We start from the raw sequence: 25,632 nt of genomic DNA on the forward strand, positions 1-25,632 counted from the left end.
TCTTCTGTCCACTATACAGTGTTGTTACTTTCTGCACAGAAAAGCTACCATAATTTTTTTTCGGCCCCCAACACATCAACATGCCTGTGTACTGTATTGTGGTATATGCATGAAGATGTTTCTAACAGATAGGAAAGCTGGCTTTCTGATCTATTGGATGCTGCCTTCTTTAAATGATCATGATTCTATCTTGTTAATGGAGAACAGCAGCTCCCAATGTAGGAATAACAGGCTGCAGAGCCTAATGGTCCATTAATAAAAATAGATGTTGCTTAATGAGTAAATTACTATCTATGGATTTTATGTCGGTGTTGTGGGAATGTTAGTTCAGTGAATCATTTTGTAGTAGTATTATGTGAATTATAGTTGATGTTCACATTTCTATAATTTTCTAACTTTGCAGAACGAATTTTACTGTCGGCTTGACTTTCTTTGGAAAAGGAAGTTTAAAATGGAGCGTGAACGTATTGAGACCATGGAGAATCTTAATCGTGTTCTGCTGGAAAATGTCCTTCCAGCTGATGTAGCCCAGCAGTTTATTGGGCAGAACCTTAGGAATGAGGTAATTTACTCCTAATAAGCTCTGTTGTGTATACATTTAGAAGTCGCCAGGATTACTTGTTCACACACTGCACCGATGCAATTTGGTGCATCATGGGTTTTTGTTGCATTAATGCGTAAAACCTGTCAAAATAACAGTGTACAGTCTGTTTATCTAATATCTGTCTATCTCTCTGTCTAATATCCATCTCTGTCTATCTATCTAATAAATCCAAAAAACGAGGCAGCACTCAGACTTCAGGTGAAAGGGTGATGACCCAATTTATTTCCCAGGCAACGTTTCGGCCCACTCAATGAGGCCTTTGTCTATCTATAGATAAAAGAAAACAGAGTTAGGGCTGAGGAGGGGGTGAGTAGGTGGGGGATTGGGAGAAGGGCATGGTGGAAGTGGCGCCAGAGGGCTACCAGATAGGTATGAAGCAGGTGCCAGGGACTAGATGTAAATATATATAGGAAGTAGAAAGGTCAATCAAGGCTGCACCCAAAGGGACAGTGCACCAAGAAGGGCTGGGTAAACTGCAAAATATGCTAGAGCAGGCATGCACAACCTGTGGCCCTCCAGCTGTTGCAAAACTACAACTCCCATCATTCCCGGACAGCCTACAGCTATCAGCCTACAGAAAGGCATAGTTTTACAACAGCTGGAGGGCCGCAGGTTGAGAATCCCTGTGCTAGAGAGACAAAACACCTGCAGAGGAGCTGGGGATGTCGTGGGGGTGCCAATAGACCGGCCAGATGGTGTAGACCAAGATGATACAGTAGAATAAATAATGATATGGTGGATCATAAAATATAATAAATTATGTTAATAATAAAATCAAATAAATAAAAATATTAAAATCACCCCTGTGATTAGGGAATAGGACTTACTTCACCAGGGAGGGGGGTACAAGATAAGCTCAGTACACTTGTTCCCTCGCTGAGGTCATTTGTCAGATGTTATGAAAGCTTCTGTATCTCTAAGATCATCACAGGAACTCCAGAGTAGGTAGGCAGAAGTCTTTATTGGAAAATCAATAAGCTCAACGCGTTTTAGGGGAAATATACAAGTCCCCTTCTTCAGTAGCATAAAGGAAGTTATACACACGTACATGTATATATGGACACAATATAGTCACTAGCTAATTGTGAGTGCTGTGTTCAATTAGGGTGGCCGGAAGTCGGAAATACGCCACCCCCGGGGCCCTACATTATCGTTACCATGGCCTTCCCCTGGCGCTTGCAGTCCACTGCGGAATGCACTGAGCGGCCACTTCCAGTTGAGGTCTGGCATTTATCACAAGACTGGAACCTTATTTAGGATATCAACATACAGCCACTTGAATTCCACGGCGAAACGCACCGAATGGCCTTCCGGTTCCAGTCTAATATATAACGCAGGACTTGAACCCCATTTAGGATACCCACATACATCTACAATTCATGGGTAAATCTACCCTGATTAACTCTCCTGGACTCAGTAATAATATATATATATGCGTTGAGCTTATTGATTATCTATTCTGGAGTCCCTGTGATGATCTTGGGGATACAGAAGCTTTCATAACATCTGACAAGCGACCATCGGCGAGGGAGGAAAGGGCACAAGTGTACTGAGCTTATCTTCTACCCCCTCCCTGGTGAAGTAAGTCCCATCACAGGGTTTATATTTTTGATTCATTTGATTTTATTATATGTTATGATCCACCATCTCATTATTTATTCTACTCTATCATCTTGGTCTACACCATCTGGCCAGTCTATTGGCGCCCCCACGACATCCCCAGCTCCTCTGCAGGTGTTTTATCTTTCTCTTTTTCCGTCTGTCAGTCTCATGTCCAGGGATCAGCAACCTCTGGCACTCCAGCTGTTCTGAAAATACAACTCCAGGCTACAGAATCCTCCGTTCACTTCTATGGGAGCTACAAGAACAGCCAAGAAAGTGTGCATGCTGGGAGTTGTAGTTTCACAGCAGCTGGAGTGTTGAAGGTTGCTGATCCCTGATCTGATCTCTTTGATTCTTTATTTGTAAGAGGGGTTAAAGCAATAAGCATGCCTTCTGTACCTGCAGGACCTGTATTACCAGTCTTATGACTGTGTCTGTGTCATGTTTGCATCAATACCTGACTTCAAGGAATTTTACACAGAATGTGATGAAAACCACGAGGGCTTGGAGTGTCTGCGTCTACTTAATGAGATAATAGCAGATTTTGATGAGGTGAGAAAAAAATATGTATACTTTATTTTTATTTTATTTTTTTTCATAAAGTCAGAAATGAATTACTGAACTTTAAACTGCTGGTGGAATTCATGTCCTCCCTGCCCCACCCCAAAAAAATAAAAATCAAATCTGTGCAGTAATAGAATGTCATTATAAATACACAACTATAAGGCTACTTCTAAACGTAGTGGAAATGCTGCAGATTGTCTGTTGCCACTGTAATATGTGGTTTTGCCACTTACAGATTTGGACAAAGTAGATGAGATTTTACCAGATCTCATCCACACACTGCAGAAAAAGTGTCCATGTGTAAATTGACACCTTAGCGATGATCTGCCTATGTAAAAGTGCCGCCGATTACGCAATGAACAAACAAACGCTCGTTCATCAGGCAGTCGCATTTTTTATGCAGGCTAAAAAAATGGTTTGCCAGTGGCAGATTGCGCTCTAATCACACTTTGCTGCCGGAAAATAATATGAATCTGTATGGGGACAAGTGGCGGCATTAGCGATCGTTCCCCCCCCTACAGTGAAGGAGATGTAATAGCAGTGGTCTCCTCCACTGACGAGCAGGTGATGCTTATTTGTGAACCTGACTGCAGAATATAAGATTTCTCCCCTTGTTCTGCATGTGTCACATTGTACCTCTGAGTGAATAACAACACGCAATGACTGATATTCTGATGAAATAAAATGCAGATGAAAGCATTAGAAATAACGTTTGGGAGTTTATTGTGTGTGCATTTGAGGTGCTGACAAAATATGTCCCCATGAGACATGCTTGGTGTTGCTTTAGAAAGATATATCATTAGTTGTCAAGTATAACTTCAAAGGTATAAAAGATGAATAACTAGAATTGTACATGCTTTATTCTTTTCCAGCTGCTTTCAAAACCGAAATTCAGCAGTGTTGAAAAAATCAAAACCATCGGCAGTGCATATATGGCAGCAACAGGATTAAACGCTACATCAGGACAAGAAAACCCACAGGTATCCTTCATACCGACAGATATACTCACTGGTCACGGTTCGCTCTTAGGCCTCTTTCACACTTGCGTTGTCCGGATCCGGCGTGTACTCCACTTGCCGGAATTACACGCCGGATCCGGAAAAACGCAAGTGTACTGAAAGCATTTGAAGACGGATCCGTCTTCAAAATGCTTTCAGTGTTACTATGGCACCCAGGACGCTATTAAAGTCCTGGTTGCCATAGTAGTAGTGGGGAGCGGGCGAGCAGCATACTTACCATCCGTGCGGCTCCCGGGGCGCTACAGAATGACGTCAGAGCGCCCCATGCGCATGGATCATGTAATCCATGCGATCACGTCATCCATGTGCGTGGGGCGCCCTGACGTCACTCTGGAGCGCCCCGGGAGCCGCACGGTTGGTAAGTATGCTGCTCCCCACTACACTTTACCATGGCTGCCAGGACTTAGCGTCCCGGCAGCCATGGTAACCATTGAGAAAAAGCTAAACGTCGCATCCGGCAATGCGCCGAAACGACGTTTAGCTTAAGGCCGGATCCGGATCAATGCCTTTCAATGGGCATTCATTCTGGATCCGGCCTTGCGGCAAGTGTTCCGGATTTTTGGAACGGAAGACATCCTGATGCATCCTGAAGGACGGACTGTCCATTCAGAATGCATTAGGATAATCCTGATCAGTATTCTTCCGGCATAGAGCCCCGACGACGGAACTCTATGCCGGAAGACAATAACGCAGATGTGAAAGAGCCCTTAACTGTGCAATCTGGAAATTACACGGTTAAAACCTCCACACTGTTGTTTGGCTCATCGACCTCATTAGAATATTGTTTTAACTCTTTCATGCCCAGAGCCCACGGCTTAGAGGAGCCTGTGGAGTACTATACAGGCTGCCCATCGCCAGTATAGTATTCAGGTAACAGGGAGCTATGGCCATTCCTTTTTTCTAAACCATAGGACCTATTTTTCCACCCAGCCCCATTCCTGCCTAAAAAAGGACACTGCTGTGCGGAATCCTATGTGAATTATCTCTGCTGACATTTCTGATTCATGTCTATTTCTTATATAGGATGGAGACAGGAATTATAACCATATTGGCATCATGGTAGAGTTTGCTACTGCCCTTATAGGAAAGCTGGACTTGATCAATAAGCACTCTTTTAACAATTTCAAGCTGCGTGTTGGTGAGTTAAGTGTTATATCTTGGCTATTTATGTATTTTTTATTTATATATATATATTTATATATATATATATATTTATTTATTTGTTCATATATCCTCTCAGTTTTCCATATAGTTCACTAGGAATCTTCCTTTTTCCCATCACCTAGGTATTAATCACGGACCTGTAGTTGCTGGGGTTATAGGAGCCCAAAAGCCTCAATATGACATCTGGGGTAACACAGTAAATGTGGCAAGCCGAATGGACAGCACAGGTGTACTTGGGAAAATTCAGGTACCTCCGACATTAAAAGGATTTATGAACTGGTCGCAGTTAATAGAAAATGATGGAGATTGTTATGATAGTAAGATATGTTATTCTGAATCCATCACATCCCAAATCAGCACTTGAATTGTATTATATATGAAAAAGTATGGTTTCATGTTGCATGTTGATGCAGTTTTTGAAGCCAAAACTAGGAGTAGATAAAAAAGAGAGTATCCTATAGTATCTCCACTTTATAACTCCCCTTCCTTTACTATCAACTCCTTGATTTGATTTAAAGGGAACCTGTCAATGGGATTTTGTGTATAGAGCTAAGCACATGGGTTGCTAGATGGCCGCTAGCACATCCGCAATACCCAGTCCCTATAGCTCTGTGTGCTTTTATTGTGTAAAAACCCCGATTTGATACATATGCAAAATAACCTGAGAAGTCCTGTCCCAGACTCATCTCATGTACAGGACTCATCTCCGGTTAATTTGCATATGTATCAAATCTCTTTTTTTTTTTTTTACACAATAAAAGCACACAGAGCTATGGGGACTGGGTATTGCGGATGTGCTAGCGGCCATCTAGCAACCCATGTCCTCAGCTCTATACACAAAATCCTGGTGACAGGTTCCCTTTAAAAATCTGCATCAAAAGGCCCTAAACATGATTTCCAAGATTTTGGATGAATATTAGAAAACCCACTGTGTATGTGTTGGCAGAATAAACATTTGCCATATGTGAGTCTAGAAAGAAAGAGAGACTGCTTCCACTGCTACTGGTTATTTTCTTTAACAACTCTACTTTCCTGCAGAAGGTACAGTAAAGAGGTGTTCAGAAATTCACCTGAAAAAATACACAGTTTTCTAAGCCCCATTGTCAGCATTGAGCACCCTTTATTGGTGGTCACAGCAGCGCCCTCCACTTCCTCTCTAGTAGTAAAACTTGTGCCCACATGCACGCACGCACGCACACACACACACACACACACACACACACACACACACACACTCATATTTGACCACTTCCCCTCCTCCGCTGCAGGTAGTCACAGCAGAGGACACCCCTGAGCCCACCTATACAGTTGATTTACTAATGTACATATTTAATAGGAATCTGTCCTCTCTGAAGGTGGCATAAATTGGTGGCAAAGACCCTGACCAAAAGAGTCACTTTCTTTTACTGACCCAGTCATTTTGCTAAAATCAGTGCTGAAGCCCACTCAATTGCCCTCTGACAATTCTCTTCCTAAAACAGGGGCATACAGGCGCTGCTGAAGGACTGCTGTAAAGAGGACTCCAGCACTCTGCTCGTGCTGGAGCTGTTCAATATTGATTTTCAGCAGCAAAATGACTGGGTCCGTACAGGAAAAGCACCCAGTGTTTTGCTCAGGGTATCCAGCATCAGTTTATACAGCAGTTAGAGAAAGCGGCATAAGGCCGAATGCACATGCCGTTTTCCGCGGCCGAGAGCGGTCCGTGGTATGCCGGGCTGGATTCCTGTTCAGAGCAGGAGCGCACGGCGTCATAGGTTGCTATGACGCCGTGCGCTTCATGTCGCCGCTGCACTACAGTAATACACTATACAAGTGTATTTCTGTAGTTCAGTGGCGGCATGAAGTGCACGGCGTCATAGCAACCAATGACGCCGTGCGCTCCTGCTCTGAACAGGAATCCAGCCCGGCATACCACGGACCGCTCTCGGCCGCTGAACACTGCTGTGTGCATTCGGCCTAACGCTGGTGACCGATTCCCTTTTAAGTAGTCATTTGCAGGCTATACTGAAGTTCCTAATTGACTCTGGCTGCCAGGCTGTAAATTGTATCACACCTATAAAAGTTTAATTGTTGATGTGGTGTTGCCATTTAGTGCTTATAAGTGCAATTTTTATTTATGAGCCATTGTGTCTTGGCCATTTTTATATGCTAAAAAGCATGCTGCATTATTAAACGGTGCTCCTTTTAATCGCTGTAAATGTATTATTTTCAGTGCTCCCATTATTAATGGATGCACTTTATGAACAATCAGAGAAAGGAGAAGGTTATTTATTACTTAATGGTATTAATGTATAGTTTATATTGGTTCCGGGATCAGTTACAAGTTGTGGCCTTGTGTAAAAAAAATAAAAATCACATTTTCTCCATCAATCTGCACTGAATGAATACCCCAAACTTTTGCTAATTTATTAAACGGGAAAAACTAATATTTTTGCATGGACATTAGTATTCAGACCCCTTGCCATGACACTATTAATTTAGCTCTCGGGGCCTCCCATTTCTCTTGCTCATATTTGAGATGTTTATACACCTGGATTGGAGTCCACCGTTAGTAAATTCAGTTGATTCGACATGATTTCCAAAGACTATGTCTATATAAGGTCTCACAGCTGACCATTTGTAGCAAAACCAAGCCATGAGGAGGAAAGAACTGCCTGTAGAGCTCAGAGACAGGATTGTGTGGAGGCGCAGATCTGGAAAAGAGTACAAAAAATGTTTACTGCACGGAAAGTTCAAGAACATAGAGGCCGACATATTTCTTAAATGGTAAACGTTTGGAACAACCAGGACACTTCCAAGAGCTGGCTGCCCCACTAAACTAATTAGGGGGGAGAAGAACTTTGGTAAGAGAGCTGACCAAGAGCCCAATGGTCACTCTGGCTAAGCTCCAAAGATCCTGTGAGCAGATGAAATAAACTTCCAGAAGGTCAACCTTCACTGCAGCACTCCACCAATCTGAACGTTATGGTACAGTGGCCAGAAAGAAGCATTTTCTCAGTAAAAGACACATGAAAACCCTCCTGGAGTTTCTGTAAGAAACAAGATTTTAAGCATTGTGCCTGGAGAAAACAAGGCACTGTTCATTATCTGCCCCCAATACCATCCCTACAGTGAAACATGGGGATGGCAGCATCATGTTGTGGGGCTGTTTTTGATCAGCTGGGACAAGGAGACTGATAAGGGTTTAGGAAATGGTGTATGGAGCAAAGTACAGAGATATTTTTTATGAAAACCTGATCCAGGGTGCTCTGGACCTCAGACTGGGACAAAGGTTCACCTTCCAAAAAGACACTGACCCTAAGCACACAGCCAAGACAACACAGAAGTGGCTTAGGGTTATCTCTGTGAATGCCCTTGAGTGGTCCAGCCAGACACCTGTCTTGAACCAAATCTAAAATCTCTGGAGAGGCCCATGCGGCCTAACAGAGTTTGAGCAGATCTGCAGAGAAAAATGGCAGAACATCCCCAAATCTAGGTATGCAAACCTTGTGGCATCATCCCCAATAAGCCTAGAGGCTGTAATTGCTGCTAAGAGTGCTTCAAATAAGTACTCAGTAAAGCGTCTGAATACTTATGTCAATGCAAGATTTTCGTTTTTTCTCTTCAATAAATTAGCAAAGATTTCAAACATTCTGTTTTCACTTTATAGAGAATGTTGGGGAAAAAAACTCAATTTTATTTTAGCATAAGGCCTCTTTCACACTGGCGAGTTTTGAGGTGAACGCATTGCACCCGCACTGAATCCGGACCCATTCCTTTCTATGGGGTTGTGCACATGAGAGGTAATTTTCACGCATCACTTGTGAAAATTGCAGCAAGCTATATATTGTGCGTTTTTCACGCAAGGCAGTCCCCATAGAAGTGAATGGGGCTGCATGAAAATCGCAAGCATCTGCAAGCGTTTTAAAGTTATTACCACATAAAGTGACACATGTCAGATTTGCAAAAAATGGCAAGGTCCTTAAGGGGTTAATGAAAATTAGTATACATATTGCCATCATGCTGAATACGCTGCACAAGCACAAATTCTGCTCTTGCCTGACTAACCCACTTATTTTCTCAGGTCACTGAAGAAACCAGTAAAGTCCTTCAGAAGTTAGGATACACCTGTGATCGCAGAGGGGTCATCAAGGTTAAGGGCAAAGGTCAATTGTGCACCTATTTTGTTTCCACTGATATGGCACGTTCAGGTTCCCAGGGAAATGTCCTGAATTAGGTTTTGCAGTGGCAACTGGACTTGCACAGTGGACTTTCTAAGGCAAAAACCCATCCTTTTTTGAACATTTTTGTTAGCGTTCGACTACCAGAATATAACAAAGAAGCTGATCTGTTCATGACTAACATATCAAAATATTTTAGGACAATCATGACCTGGCAGTGAGGATGCATTCAGTCGCTAGCTGTGGATCAAGGAAAATAATTTGTGCATTATGCCAACTTCAGGATATCAGCACATATTCAGCGGGCACTGCCATACAGCACAAACCAAGAACCACTGATGTTGTATTCTTGGAAGTACATGGACAAAGAAATTGGATTGTGTCATGTCATTTGCAGTGCAAAATGACATAGAAACTGTTAGAAACCTGCCAAAGGACCGTGTCATATCTCCCCCCTGTGGGGACTCTGTGTATTGCTTCAAAAGAAATGTGTGTCCAGCCTGTGATACAACTCTGAGTAGAATAACTGGAAATGTGAAAGAAAATGAGCAGTCTGGGACTGGCCCGCAAGAGACTACTACAGATGTGTTTCCTGTATTGTAATACATTCAGTACAGCACTGAACGTATTGCTCTGTACATAGCTATATTTATATACTGCAGCATCATTACCGTTGTATTTATTCATCGTAATAAATTCTTGTTAATAAATCCTTGTTCTGTATGTTTGAAAGCAGCCAAAAGAACAAAAATATTTTAGCGCCTTCAATTATCTGGACGGTCAGGCTCTGAAACACAGTGTCAGTGGTGAGGGTGACAGACCATTAATAAATGGTGTCAGTACAAGCTAGTCTGGCCACAGTTGTAAGTCTGATTTTGGATTGGCAGATTAATCTAGAGAGTTGATTGGATTGTCGCTTGGGGTATAATTTAATTTTTCTTTTCCTATGAGAATAAATTGGCTACTCCCTCACCCTCATGGGCTTTTGGACCACTTAAAGAAAAAAAGAAGTTCACACATACAGGGTTTTTGTTTTTTTTGGGGGCTGAAATTTCTGCAACTGTACCATTCATCTAAATGGGGCTTGCGGAACTCCATATACATGCTGTAGAATAATCCTCATTAAAGGGATTGGCCACTTCTGATCCCCCTCCTGATCATCCCTAACGGTGTAGCTTCAGGCAGAAAAGAACAATACTGTTTTAATGAACACCATTCAGAACTATGTAACTGCAGAAGGGGGCCATGTCCGAGATCTGATTCTTAGCGGTCCGCAATGTACTGGCACTGGCCATGTGAACTCCTTTTGCGGATGTAGACCCATTGACTTGAATAGGTCCACATCTGCCAGATATGACCATAGAAAGGGCTTCACCTATCTTTTTGTGGTGCAGAGGCACAGATCAGAAGCCCATTGAAGCACTTTGTAGTGCTTCCGATCCATGCCTCCGCACTGCAAAAAGATAGGTGAAGCCCTATCTATGGTCGTATCTGGCGGATGTGGACCCATTAAAGTCAATGGATCCATATTTATGATACAGGCACTGGCCGTGTACACTCTGTATGTTGCTGACCGGCCGTTTACGATCCGCAATCTAGGCATTGAGCAAGTACGCTCGTGGGCATGAGTCCTTAGGCTGTGATTGGGCTACAATTTTCTTGTTTTAAAAGAGCATAATCTACAACTTAAAAAAATAAGGCCAAGATTGTGGCAATAGCTGTGATGGATTGCAAGTTACAGCTCTTAGTAATGGGTCCCACTGAAAGCTGCATATACCTGCAGTTTTTACTCCTGACCTGGTTTTCTAAATGCTTTATCTCTCCATATAGCTCACCTAGCATATTGGCCTTATTTGAAATCTGATAATCTAAGCTTTTAAACAAGACCAGGCTCATATTTGTAGCTGCTACCCAGCCCCAGATATTAAAGGTTAAAGCGGCACCTAATTAGGCCGACTTTTGCCAGTGTCCATGTCATGGTGTCAAATAAGTTGCACTAAACAATTGTAACCTACACACACACACAAACATCAGTAAAGTTTCAGTTTTAAACTGTCCCACCTGAGCATATCCTGTATATAGTAAAATATGCCGACCTCTTCTCTGTTAGACACTGCAGTTAACAATTAAATTTCTTATATATTTGACAGATAGGAAAGGTTTCTATCAGAAAATGTTCCACTGTAAAGAGCCATTTCTCTCACCTTTAGGCTACTTTCACACTAGCGTTTTCAATTCCGCTATTGAAATGTCATAGGCTCTCAATAGAGGAAGAAAACGCTTCAGTTTTGTCCCCATTCATTGTCAATGAGGACAAAACTGAACGAAACGGAATGCACCAAAATGCATTCCATTCCATTTGGTTGCAATCCCATCGCGGGCAGAATAACGCTTTTTCTGTCCGCGATGTGGTGCGGAGCAAGACGGATCAGTTTTCTCTGACACAATAGGCTATATAAGACATAATACAACCGGATCCGTTCATGCCGAATGCATGCGGTTGTATTATTGTAACAGAAGCGTTTTTGCAGATCCATGACGGATCTGGAAAAAACGCTAGTGTGAAAGTAGCCTTAGTGGTTGGTTAGAAGGCCTCTGGCTGCCCACCCATGACATGTAAATACTGTAGATGGCAAACAAGATGGTGGCAGCCATGGCATTTACTCATGTGACCGCTTTCCTGGCTGCCTCTTTTCCAGAGTAGGGAGTAGGTGCTGGACAGTAGCTGAACTGGTCCAGCGCCTGTTCAGAAGAGGATGCAGCTAGGAAAACGGTCACATGAATAAATCACATGATTTCTGCAGCGCTACACTATTCACGTAGGCCATGAATGGGCAGACGGTAGCCTTCTAACCAGCAGCTGAGGTGAGAGAATTACCTCTTTACCGTTGATAGGAAATAGTGTTAAGTTGCCAACCCCTGTAAGATTCATGAAATTGATTTTTAACAAAGTTCTCAAAAGAATCTTCCATGTTTGGAGATACCCTGAATGTGAACAATGCCTTTCAGAAAATCTGGTGTAACCATGGTAGAATCGTGTTCTATTCTATTTCTGTAAAATGTGTGTCCATGTTTCCTGCATTGCTTTTGCCATGCTGGTTCTCAAGGCGTAAGGGGAACGTTTACAATCTTTTACTACAAAATCTACCTAAATCTAGCATTATTGCTTACAGTTTGTTTTTTTTCTTACATTATTTTAGACCTGTTTACATTGCATTGCCAATATACTGTTCGTCATAATTTACAATAAAGGACTATTTTCCTACATGATATTATCTTCAACCAAGTCTTATCATAATGAAAAATGTGTGCAGGCAGAAGTGGTTTGAAGGACGTTTTTTTTAGTGGGTTTTATTACTCTTAGTAAGGGTCCCTAAACGCATGAATTTGGCAATTGTTACCGCTGAAAATTGCCAGAATATGTGTCACCTTCATTGCATGTTTTTGTTGCAGGTTTTCTGGTGTGTTTTTTTTTTTTTTTTTTGTAAACAATGATCCAGATTTATTTATGTGTCTACTCCAAAAGTCTGGCGCATCTATACTTTTTTTTCTGACATGCTCAACAAGGGGACAGAGCTTAAGATTCACCATTTTGCACCAAATTTCTGGTGTAAAAATCTGTCTGAGTAAGCCAACCAATATTAGTACAGAGTTGGTGAAAAGTGTCTGTCCCTGCACTACATTTATCATCCAGCCTGAGCCCTTGTGATATATCTGGTGCCGGGTTGAGACAGCCTTTCTAAGATAACACCAATGTATTTTCCCACTAGCATTTTCTTCAGAGCTGGGAAGCAGAGGTGCGCAGTGCAGCTGAGCCAGAGAGGAGGTGAGAGGCACGGGGAGAGAAGTCGGTATGGGCATAGAGGCACAGAAAGATTGGGTGCAGCAGGCGCTGCATGTCTGCCATTTTCCTGCCAGTCGGCCATATTGTCAGCTTCCCCAGTGGCACCAGGAGGGAGGAGGGAACGCGCTGAGGACATTCCAGCTCCAATACAAAGTGTTTAGGGCCATAAAAAGTCCTCTACCCCATCTTGGGGACATTACTTGATTAATATAGGGGGCAGGACAGCCTCCAGATATCTTGCACACTTCTCTAGCAGGCACTAAATTCATAAGAAATACATTAATAGCACTATATAAGTATTAACAATAGCCCTGCTTTGGACTATCAACATTTTGAATTATGATAATAATGGGGCCGCACAAAGTGCTGCAGAGAAACTGAGAGAGTTTGCAAGACAACCAGATGAGGTGCCGTGGTCTCCTTTACCGCAACAAAATATGCATACTAGAGCCAGCACTGTATCAGACACTGCAGTCCCTGCACCAGCTCCAGAGGAGGCTCACGATGAACCTACCCTCAAACAAGTAACAGTGGAAGTCCTAGAGGCCATCATGGCATGCAATACATCTGACAGGAAAATTGGATGAAGTTAAGATTGATCTAGGCCTCTTGCGTCAAGACATGCACAAATTGCGTGACAGTGTTCAACATACTGAGGAACGTATATCGCGCATAGAAGATGTGACGGCAACTGTTCCCAGATCCATATCCGAACTTAACACTAAAACAGAACTCTGGAAACCGAAAGCGTATGACCTGAAAAATAGGCTCCAGAGAAATAACATAAGAATCATTGGCTTGCCTCAAAGAGCGGAGGGCCGAGCACCAGATCAGTTTATAGAAAGGTGGATAAAAGAACTGTTCCCGGACGCAAACTTCTCTATGGCCTTTGCAGTTGAAAGGGCTCATAGTTTCTCAATATTTTTCATGTGTCAAATGTATGTTTGTGTTGTTCAAACACCAGTATGAGAAGCTTCTTGTAAATGGCTGGTAGAAGGCAGGATGGCAGGGTTCAACCAAAGGGGGTGGACTTTGATAACACAGCAGAAGGGAGCAGCTACCCCCCCCCCCCCCCCCCCTTCTATTGCAGTGCGTGGATGGTTTGTTATGTTGTGCCACAGTGGAACAGTGAGGAACAGAAGTATATGAACGCCGTGCGATTTTGCAAGTTCTCCCACTTAGAAATCAAGGAGGGGTATGAAATTCACATTGTAGGTGCAGTCCCACTCAGAGACAGATTAAAAAAAATAAAATCAGGAAATCACATTGTATGAGTTTTAAAGAATTTTTTTGTCTTGCACTGCTGAACATAAGTATTTAAACACCTGAGAAAATAAGTGTTAATATTTGGTACAGAATCCTTTGTTTGCAATTACAGAGATCAAACGTTTCCTGTAGTTCTTGACCAGGTTTGCCCACACTGCAGCAGGGATTTTGCCCCACTCCTCCACATAGATCTCCTCTAGATCTGTCAGGTTTCTGGGCTGTCGCTGAGCAACACAGAGTTTCAGCTCCCTCCAAAGTTTCTCTATTAGATTTAGGTCTGGAGACTGGCTAGGCCAGTCCAGAACCTTCATATGCTTCTTACAGAGCCACTCCTTGGTTATTCTGACTGAGGGAAGGAGGTTGTTGCTCAAAATCTCACAATAAATGGCCCCATTCATCCTCTCCTTAATACAGTGCAGTCGTCCTGTCCCCTTCACTGAAAAGCACCCCCAAAGCATGATGTTACCACCCCCATGCAGGGATGGTGTTCTTGGGATGCAACTCATCCTTCTTTTTCCTCTAAACACGACGAGCGAAGTTTAGACCAAAAAGTTCTACTTTGGTCTCATCTGACCACATGACTTTCTCCCATGCCTGCTCTGGATCATCCAGATGGTCATTGGCAAACTTCAGACGGGCCTGGACATGTGATGACTTGAGCAGGGGAACCTTCCGTGCAATGCATGATTTGAAACCATGACTGTGTAGTGTTCTACCGACAGTGACCTTTGAAACTGTGGTCCCAGCTCTCTTCATGTCATTGACCAGCTCCTCTCTTGTAGTTCTGGGCTGATTCCTAACCTTTCTTATCACAAGTGATACCCTGCGAGGTGAGATCTTGCATGGAGCCCCAGTCCGACTGAGACTGACAGTCGTCTTTAGCCACTTCCATTTTCTAACAATTGCTCCAACAGTTGATCTATTTTCACCAAGTTGCTTGGCAATTGCCCTGTAGCCCTTTCCAGAATTGTGGAGGTCCACATTTTTGTCACTAGTGTCTTTTGACAGCTCTTTGGTCTTGCCCATGGTAGTAGTTGGCGTCTGACTGACTGTGGGGTGGACAGGTGTCTTTAAAGAGCTCAGACAGGTGCTACTAAGTTAGATTAATAAGTGGAGTAGAGGTGGACTTTTTAAAGGCACAGTAACAGGTCTTTGAGAGCCAGAATTATTGCTGTTTCTCAAGTGTTTAAATACTTATGTTCAGCAGTGCAAGACAAATTCTTGAAAAATCATACAATGTGATTTCCTGATTTTTTATTTTATTTTGTTCTGTCTGAGTGGGAATGCACCTACAATGTGAATTTCAGACCCCTCCATGATTTCTAAGTGGGAGAACAACTAAATTGCAGGGTGTTCAAATACCTCTGTTTCTCACTGTATGTTGAGTCAAAGTCACTTACCGTATTTTTTGCCCCATAAGACGCACCTAGGTTTTTGAGGAGGAAAATAAGAAAAAAAACTATTTTGAACCAAAAGGTGTGCTTTTGGTGGGCTTTGAACTAATGGTAGCCTGTGAATGACACTGTTATGGGGGTCTGTGGCTGACACCTATGGGGGCGTCTGTGGATGGCATGACACTGCTATGCGGGATCTGTGGATGACAGATAAATAGCATCTTATGCTATTTGACATCCACAGATTCCCCCCCCCCCCCCCCCCCCCACAACAGTGTCAGCCACTGTGAATGACCCCCAATAGTTTTTAAATGGCAGCGGGGGCCCAGTGCAGTCATTGTATTCCATTGCACCGGGCCCCGCTCACTGTACTAATGGTATCTGTAACTGCAGGCAGGCAATGGTTAACTATACATACACTACGTGCAGAATTATTAGGCAAATGAGTATTTTGACCACATCATCCTCTTTATGCATGTTGTCTTACTCCAAGCTGTATAGGCTCGAAAGCCTACTACCAATTAAGCATATTAGGTGATGTGCATCTCTGTAATGAGAAGGGGTGTGGTCTAATGACATCAACACCCTATATCAGGTGTGCATAATTACTAGGCAACTTCCTTTCCTTTGGCAAAATGAGTCAAAAGAAGGACTTGACAGGCTCAGAAAAGTCAAAAATAGTGAGATATCTTGCAGAGGGATGCAGCACTCTTAAAATTGCAAAGCTTCTGAAGCGTGATCATCGAACAATCAAGCGTTTCATTCAAAATAGTCAACAGGGTCGCAAGAAGCGTGTGGAAAAACCAAGGCGCAAAATAACTGCCCATGAACTGAGAAAAGTCAAGCGTGCAGCTGCCAAGATGCCACTTGCCACCAGTTTGGCCATATTTCAGAGCTGCAACATCACTGGAGTGCCCAAAAGCACAAGGTGTGCAATACTCAGAGAAATGGCCAAGGTAAGAAAGGCTGAAAGACGACCACCACTGAACAAGACACACAAGCTGAAACGTCAAGACTGGGCCAAGAAATATCTCAAGACTGATTTTTCTAAGGTTTTATGGACTGATGAAATGAGAGTGAGTCTTGATGGGCCAGATGGCTGGATTGGTAAAGGGCAGAGAGCTCCAGTCCGACTCAGACGCCAGCAAGGTGGAGGTGGAGTACTGGTTTGGGCTGGTATCATCAAAGATGAGCTTGTGGGGCCTTTTTGGGTTGAGGATGGAGTCAAGCTCAACTCCCGGTCCTACTGCCAGTTTCTGGAAGACACCTTCTTCAAGCAGTGGTACAGGAAGAAGTCTGCAAGGTAAGAAAAACATGATTTTCATGCAGGACAATGCTCCATCACACGCGTCCAAGTACTCCACAACGTGGCTGGCAAGAAAGGGTATAAAAGAAGAAAATCTAATGACATGGCCTCCTTGTTCACCTGATCTGAACCCCATTGAGAACCTGTGGTCCATCATCAAATGTGAGATTTACAAGGAGGGAAAACAGTACACCTCTCTGAACAGTGTCTGGGAGGCTGTGGTTGCTGCTGCACGCAATGTTGATGGTGAACAGATCAAAACACTGACAGAATCCATGGATGGCAGGCTTTTGAGTGTCCTTGCAAAGAAAGGTGTCTATATTGGTCACTGATTTGTTTTTGTTTTGTTTTTGAATGTCAGAAATGTATATTTGTGAATGTTGAGATGTTATATTGGTTTCACTGGTAAAAATAAATAATTGAAATGGGTATATATTTGTTTTTTGTTAAGTTGCCTAATAATTATGTACAGTAATAGTCACCTGCACACACAGATATCCCCCTAAAATAGCTAAAACTAAAAACAAACTAAAAACTACTTCCAAAAATATTCAGCTTTGATATTAATGAGTTTTTTTGGGTTCATTGAGAACATGGTTGTTGTTCAATAATAAAATTAATCCTCAAAAATACAACTTGCCTAATAATTCTGCACTCCCTGTATGTTCGATCCAGCACTTAGCAGCCTGTAATTACGATCATAGCAGGCTGGATGCTGGAGGCTGGGCGGGCGGGCACTGGCAGCGTAACTTCCTACGCCACGTGCCTGCGCTGCCTGCTTCATTCATAAAGTTGGCGGAGCAGGCACGTGACGTAGGAAGTTAAGCTGCCAGTGCCCGCCCAGCCTCCTGCCTCCAGCATCCAGCTTGCTCAGTGCTGGATCGAACATATGTATAGTTAACCATTGTCTGCCTGCAGTTACAGATACCATTAGTACAGTGAGCGGGGCCCGATGCAATAGAATACAGTGACTGCACCGGGCCCCGCTGCCATTATAAAACAAAAGGCCGGCCCCCAGCCCCTCCTCGCTGATACACACGCCAGCCGCGCTGTGCAGCTTGCGGTTGGCGGTGTATCAGTGTAAAAATGGCAGCCTTCGCCCCATAAGATGCACTGCCATTTCCCTCCCACTTTTGGGGGGGGGGGGATTATAGGGCGAAAAATACGGTACTTTATTTTTGGCTTCAAATGGGTTTAAGGCTTCGAAGGAGAAATTGTAGCTTTGTCAACAGTCACCATTTTAGGTCACTGTCTTTCTCTGGGCATTAAACATCTGAGCTCTAGCAGACATGATGCCATAGCCAAAGTGTCACTGCCAAAGTTATTACGTGTCTTTTTAGGCTTAGTACAGTATTGTTAGTTACGTAATGCTTCTAGTACAATCGCCCCTTTGTATGCATGCCTCAAGTTGAATCCCTTCATCATCAGTCCAGAGGCAATAGATGCTTTTACACCTTGAAGCTTTACTGATCACTGCCAATCCCAAATTATAACAATTTTATATTATTTTGTTATGAACTGGCTGGGCAAGCCACTAGGGTTTTCATATAAGAACACAGGGGTAAACAGAAGCCTCTAAGATACTACACTGCCACCCTGGATCATGTGATCCCCTTCCTGTGTATGAGCAGATGCAGCTGAACTCATCAAGAAAATAGAGGACATAGTTCTTGGAAGCCCTCCTATATTGCAAGTAGCCCACTCCGTGTCTGAAACCCTACAGCAAGCCCAGACCAGAACCTTTCCACCGATTCAACAAATACGAGGTTGTGCTTATTACAACCCCTAAATCCTGTTATAAGATGTTGTAATGTTCTGAACCAGCTATGCTTCTGCCCGTGGGTTCAGAAAGGAAGGAGATAGTAAAAGACATTGATATAAAGTAGAGCAGAGACACCACTATCTTATCAACTGGCCAATGATGAAGAGGACCAGTTTGTTATGACATATGAACATAATTGTCAGGCACAGAAGCACATGGAAACTAAAGGTTAGCAAAATATCACCTACATATGTCTCACTAATCCATTTGCTGAGTATTTTTGTAGACAGTCCTAGAATGCGGACCAAGGGAAATTCATTACCAGGTATGCTGTAGTCCAAAATGGTATGGCAGTGATACAGAAACCGCTACCTTCTAGTTGCTCAGCGCAGGAGGTGGAGTTGAAGGCACTCGCTGCATTGTGTAATCTGGGAAAGGACAACGAGGTGAACATTTATACGGACTCGAGATATGCATTTGGTGTAGCACATGATTTTGGAGCCATGTGGCGAGCTGCAACTTCTTGACCTATGCAGGTAAGCCTATAAAGAATGCTGAGGCTATACGACAGCTATTAGACTCACTGACATTACCTAAACAGGCAGCCATCTTGAAGGTCTTAGCACATACAAAATACCTAACCCCTGTAGCTATGGGGAATGCTCTGGAAAACCAAGCGGCCAAAGAGGCAGCATTATTCCCCTTGAAAGTGTCTGCCCCATCAGCTCAGGCAGCAGTAGACTTAGAACTACTACATCCCCTGAAAAGAAAAAGGGGTGGAGAAATGATAATGAGTTCTGCATTTACAATGCATCTTACAGATCCCCCTTCGTCTCTCTTGTAGGGTCATTTAGAGTTCATAAGCTATGTCCAAAGGATGGTTCAAACTGGTATAGTATTGGGGACCAGGAAAACGTCCGTACGGACATATATGTGCAATGTTTCCTCTACCCTATGTAATTTTCATAATGTCTAGTCATCACAATAATAGGTAAATGTGAAGTTTTGCTTTAAACTGATATGATAAATGTAATCCCGCCTAATTATGTCTGTTGCTAATAACATTCTTGGCAGGGCATTGTTCCACAGAGAAAGATACCTGGAAACATTGTATCTATGTCTCTCTGATGCATCATAAAGGAGTGAATTTGAACCGCACCGACAGACTTGGAGACCCTTTGAAGCTTCTCCTAAATTCCAGAAAAGAGGGTTTCTATAACATCCTTTTGGTCTTCTTTGTGGCAGCAAGCCCACATCTCCAAGCAATACAGTGCCCTTGTCAGAATCATCACCTTCTTCTTCTGGTCAGACTCCTCCTCCGCTCCATCGTGAGACATCCATAAGGAATATGTGGCCATAAGAAAACTATTCCTTACCAGCAGTTAGCTTGCTTACAAGCCGAACCCCCACTCTGCCAATTTGCTGGCGGTGAGGTTGCTATAGTACCATTTAGTAGAGTCTGCTGCCTTTAGGGAGCTGATGGTGTGTGCTCAGCCTCGCCGGATGATAACGGCATTATTTCACCCAAAAAACACTGTATTGTATTCTCATGTTGTAGAGAATGTGGGTCGCTCCTTGCAATTGTCATTGTGTGGCAAGGTTTAAGCCACAGTGGACACCTGGAGCAGCTGTTACGGGCAGGCACAGTATGTATTTTATGGCCCACTGGGTCAATGTTTTTTTGTAGCAGTGGTGAGGCAGCAACAAGGCCAGGTCCTTTTAATACCTCCACAATTGTCAGCCTGCCTCCCACACCAGGAACTTATACGTCTCCTTCAGGTACTGCTCCGTGGACATTCCCCTATCTTCAACATCAGAAGGGCACAGTTTTGCTCCCACTTTCTCATCATATGTCAAGCGTTTGCATGCTGTGTTGGAGCTCATTGGTCTGGGCGTAGCCACACAGGAGAGCACTTGCTAAAGTACATCAACCGGCATCCAAGTCCAACTGGGAAAGGGTGTAAGCGACACTGGCTGCAACATGGTGGCTGTGGGAAATAACATATGCTCCCTGCATGATGCTCGTGTTTAACCTAGTCGTGCAACGCTTTATTAATAAAAACACTGGCTTGTACATGGTGCTGGCTTATGCCCCTTAATTCACAACGTTCCAACTCACTGGAATTCAACACTGCACATGCTAGAGAATCTGTACAAGCAGCGAAAAGCCATGAATGATTTTGTGATGTAGCAGACCGCTGCAGAAGGGAGCATGTGTTCTTTTGAGGTCAGGCAGTGTCAGCTCCTCTGAGACACCTGTTGGGTGCTGCAGCCCTTCCAAGAGGCCACAAAATGTGTCAGTAGGGACAACTGCAGCATGAACGATCTAATCCCCCTCATATTTATCTTAGAACTGACAGTCATGCAGCAGGGGGCTATGGTGAAAGAAGATCTAACACATCCTGCTGTCCTCCCTTTACCTTTACCTTTTCCCACAAGGAGAAATTTCCATGGATGAGGAGCAGCCACTGGACGAGGAGTTGGATGATGATGATGATGTGACACCGGCCACGACACCCTATAGCAGTGTTGGCGAACCTATGGCACGGATGCCAGAGGCGGCACTCTGAGCCCTCTCTGTGGGCACCCGTGCCCTGGAAAAAGTCTATGGTGTACCAATATGACTTAGATTTTTCCTGCCCTTCATCAGACAGGGCACACTATGAACAGCACAGGCAGCGCATTGAATGTAGGCAGGATATTATAGCTAAGTGATAAAGTATATAGAAGAAATATATGTATTGGTATTCAGGTTACATTGTTGGGTTGGCACTTGGTGATAACTGGGCTTTGGGTTGCAGTTTGGACACTCAGTCTCTAAAAGGTTCACCATCACTGCCCTATAGTGTCAGTGGGGGTTGGAGTCTGAAAGAATGGCAACCTGTATGCTTGCTTACACACTGACAGGTATCATTCACATCAAGCAGTCTGATGATCACTGGATATGCATACTTTTAAGACCCTCGCTATCAAAGCAAAATGGTGGAATATTTTCCTCCCTCCAAAATGTAAGGCCAAATTACATTACCAGGAAGTACTGTGTACCCAGCTTCCGGCGAGGAAACACCTTCTGCCAGATTCCCTGAAAGGGAGACTATCTGTGGCCCCTCTCCTCCCCCCAGAGTCACCCACCGCCACAAGCAGCAGAAGCTGCAGCAGCAGCCAATTCAATCTCCTTAACATGATGGAACAGTCTTTTCACGTGCCATGCCTGGCAAGGGGCAAATCAGGACAAGTATATACATGTGATATAGTCCACATAGGACAGCTATATACATATGATACAGTCCAGTCAGGACAGCTAGTGTACATACATATGATACAGTCCACACAGGACAGCTATATACACGTGATACAGTCCAGTCAGGACAGCTACTGTATATACATATGATACAGGACAGTTATATACATATGATACAGTCCACAGAAGACTGATATATACATATGATACAGTCCACACAGAACAGCTACACTGCCTGTCCAAAAGAAAACTGTCACCACCAAAAAAAAAAGCCTTTAGCTTTGATTATGGCACGCATTCACTGTGGCATTGTTTCGATAAGCTTCTGCAATGTCACAAGATTTATTTACATCCAGTTTTGCATTAATTTTTCAACAAGATCTTGCATTGATGATGGTAGAGTCTGATTGCTGCGCAAAGCCTTCTACAGCACATCCCAAAGATTCTCAATGGGGTTAAGGTCTGGACTCTGTGGTGGCCAATCCATGTGTGAAAATGATGTCTCGTGCTCCCTGAACCACTCTTTCACAATTTGAGCCTGATAAATCCTGGCATTGTCATCTTGGAATATTCCCGTACCATCAGGGAAGAACAAACCCATTGATGGAATAACCTGGTCATTCAGTATGTTCAGGTAGTCAGCTGACCTCATTCTTGGAGCACATACTGTTGCTGAACCTAGACCTGACCAACTGCAGCAACCCCAGATCTTAGCCCTGCCCCCACAGGCGTGTACAGTAGGCACTAGGCATGATGGGTGCATCACTTCATCTGCCTCTCTTCTTACCCTGATGCGCCCATCACTCTGGAACAGGGTAGATCTGGACTCATCAGACCACATGACCTTCTTCCATTGCTCCAAAGTCCAATCTTTATGCTCCCTAGAAAATTGAAGCCTTTTTTTCTGGTTTGCCCCACTGATTAGTGGTTTTCTTACGGCTACACAGCTGTTCAGTCCCAATCCCTTGAGTTCTTTTTGCATGGTGCGTGTGGAAATGCTCTTACTTTCACTATTAAACATAGCCCCAAGTTCTACTGTTGTTTTTCTTCGATTTGATTTCACCGAACGTTTAAGTGATCGCCGATTACGGTCATTCAGGATTTTTTTCCCGCCACATTTCTTCCTCGAATACGATGGGTCACCACTATCCTTCCAGTTTTTAATGTGTTGGACAGTTCATAACCCAATTTTTGTAGTTTCTGCAATCTTCTTAGATGTTTTCTCTGCTCGATGCATGCCAATGATTTGACCCTTCTCAAACAGACTAACATCTTTTCCACGACCACGAGATGTGTCTTTTTAGACATGGTTGATTAAGAAATGAGAAGCAACTCATTGCACCAGTTGGGGTTACGTAACTTATTGCCAGCTGAAAGATAATCGCCCATGCAGTAATATATAGGAGGCTCACAACTATTTGCTTAGTTAAATCCAGGTGGCAACTTTTTTTTGGGACAGGCAGTGTATATACATTTGATGTAGTCCACACAGGACAAATATATACATGTGACACAATCAAAAGAAACAGCAAATTCCAAATTGTCAATCCTACTTTGAGCGCTGCAGGTTACAGGTGTGGTGGGTCCTGTTCACACCAAGTTTCAAAATGCACCAATCACTGTTTCCATAGCACTTAGTGCGGCTTTTGTATGCCATGAAAAAATCGTCAGAAAAAAGATAGAATACGCAATATAGTGGAAGTGGTATCTAAAAGCAATGGTGGGAAATTGAGGGAGAACTAACCTGTGAAAATACAGGGGCTGTCTATATGCTGGAGTGCCTATGTAGACTCCAGTATGTAGGACGAACCCTGAGGAAATTGAAAACAAGGGTACAGGAACATGTTCGGAATATAAAAAGAGGGCTTTAGACGCATAGTGTCTTGGCACACTTCAAAAGCGTGCATAACAATAATCCATTAGGATTAAAGTTTGTGGGAGTGGAACGAGTGGTAAACAAATGGCGAGGAGAAGATCCCGTCGCCAAGATTAATCGCCGCGAGGTAGAGTGGATCGATAAATTAGCCACTCTGTAGCCCTCTGGGTTAAATATGGATTTTGACCTGAAACCTTGTTTGATATAAAAGTGGGTATGCCGAGGGTACAGGGAAAGAGCACTATTATTTTTCTATGTGAAGTTATAATGTCCCTCATATGAAGGGTATGAAGAGCTGATCTTGGAGATTGTGAGAGCGGTGTATACACAATGAGAATTTAGTAGTAGGTGCTGATTGGAAGGTGTAAACATGTGACTGAGGTCAAATTAATTTTTATGAATGAATCACGATAGTGATCTCCAATTGGCCATACCTGGACATGTGATTATGAAAAGGGGGAAAAAGAGGTTTTCCATTGATAAGAAAAGCGAAGATAGAAAAATATCATGTGGGATTATATATTTTAGGCCTTTTTAGACGTAAAAATGATGAATGTTTGTTTATTTCTGGGAGTTTTTATTGATTTTAAAAATGTATTTATGAAGGCTTTTAGATTGATATTAAAATAGGTATGCAAATGAGGAGGATGTTAGACAGGTGGAGGGAAGAGTAGAACCCATGTGTATATAAAACGTACGCCACTGAAACGTGGGACATGTGCCCCTGACAAAGCATAGGTGAAACCTGGGTTGGGAGGTAGACGGGAAACCAGTCTAAACATTTGATATGCCTGAGTCCTTTTTGATCTTGTGAGTATAATAAAAGCTGATTTTCAAATATCTACTGCGGTTCTTTACTATCCTTTGCTCCTTTGATTTGACCATCTATAGGAGAGACAAATAAGTGTGCGGTGTGGAGTGCTATGGAAACAGTGATTGGTGTATTTTAACCGCCTCCCGACCGCCTAACGCAGGGATGCGTCCTGCGGGCGGCCGGGTTATTCCGCCTTGACGCGCCGGCGCGTCATCTCGCGAGACGCAAGGTTTCCTGTGAATGTGCGCTCACAGGAGCGCGGGGTAAACGAGTTGATCTACAACCTGCCAACGGTGATCATTCGCTGGCAGGCTGTAGATGCGATTTTTTTTAACCCTAAAAAAGTATATTAGATGCTGTTTTGATAACAGCGTCTAATATACCTGCTACATGGTCCTCTGGTGGTCCCTTTTGCTTGGATCGACCACCAGAGGACACAGGCAGCTGTGTAAGTAGCACCAATCACCACACTACACTACACCCCCCCTGTCACTTATTAACCCCTGATCACCCCCATATAAACTCCCTGATCACCCCCCTGTCATTGATCACCCCCCTGTAAGGCTCCATTCAGACGTCCGTATGTGTTTTTCTTACAAAGTCTCATATTCCACTAACTTGTGACAAAAAATAAAATCTTACATGAACTCACCATACCCCTCACAGAATCTAAATGTGTAAAAATGCCCTGTGAAATCCTAAAGGCACTCATTGGAATTTGGGCCCCTTTGCGCATCTTGGCTGCAAAAAAAGTGTCACACATGTGGTATCGATGTACTCAGGAGAAGTAGGGCAATGTGTTTTAGGGTGTATTTTTACATATACCCATGCTGGGTGAGAGAAATATCTCAGTAAATTGACAACTTTGTATAAAAAAAAAATGTAAAAAGTTGTCATTTACAGAGATATTTCTCACACACAGTAAGGGTATATGTAAAAATACACCCCAAAACACATTGCCCTACTTCTCCCGAGTACGGCGATACAGCTATACACGCTCCTCAGTCCATATAGGA

General features: G+C 43.3%; 1 protein-coding gene across 5 annotated transcripts in view; it reads left to right on the top strand.

Moving 5' to 3' along the window:
- Positions 1–9,823, top strand: part of ADCY4 (adenylate cyclase 4) — an 85,336-nt gene extending 75,513 nt beyond the window's left edge. For all 5 annotated transcript variants that reach the window (XM_044274903.1, XM_044274894.1, XM_044274875.1 and 2 more), the window contains exons 21-26: positions 404–562; positions 2,612–2,758; positions 3,643–3,750; positions 4,813–4,927; positions 5,076–5,200; positions 9,017–9,823. In XM_044274903.1, coding sequence (XP_044130838.1) covers positions 404–562; positions 2,612–2,758; positions 3,643–3,750; positions 4,813–4,927; positions 5,076–5,200; positions 9,017–9,169 — 807 coding nt within the window. In that variant the 3' untranslated portion in view covers positions 9,170–9,823. The remainder of the gene's footprint in view (positions 1–403; positions 563–2,611; positions 2,759–3,642; positions 3,751–4,812; positions 4,928–5,075; positions 5,201–9,016) is intronic.
- The last annotated feature ends 15,809 nt before the right edge of the window (positions 9,824–25,632 follow it).

The sequence above is a fragment of the Bufo gargarizans genome, chromosome 1 (assembly GCF_014858855.1).
Source record: "Bufo gargarizans isolate SCDJY-AF-19 chromosome 1, ASM1485885v1, whole genome shotgun sequence".
Lineage (NCBI taxonomy): Eukaryota > Metazoa > Chordata > Amphibia > Anura > Bufonidae > Bufo > Bufo gargarizans.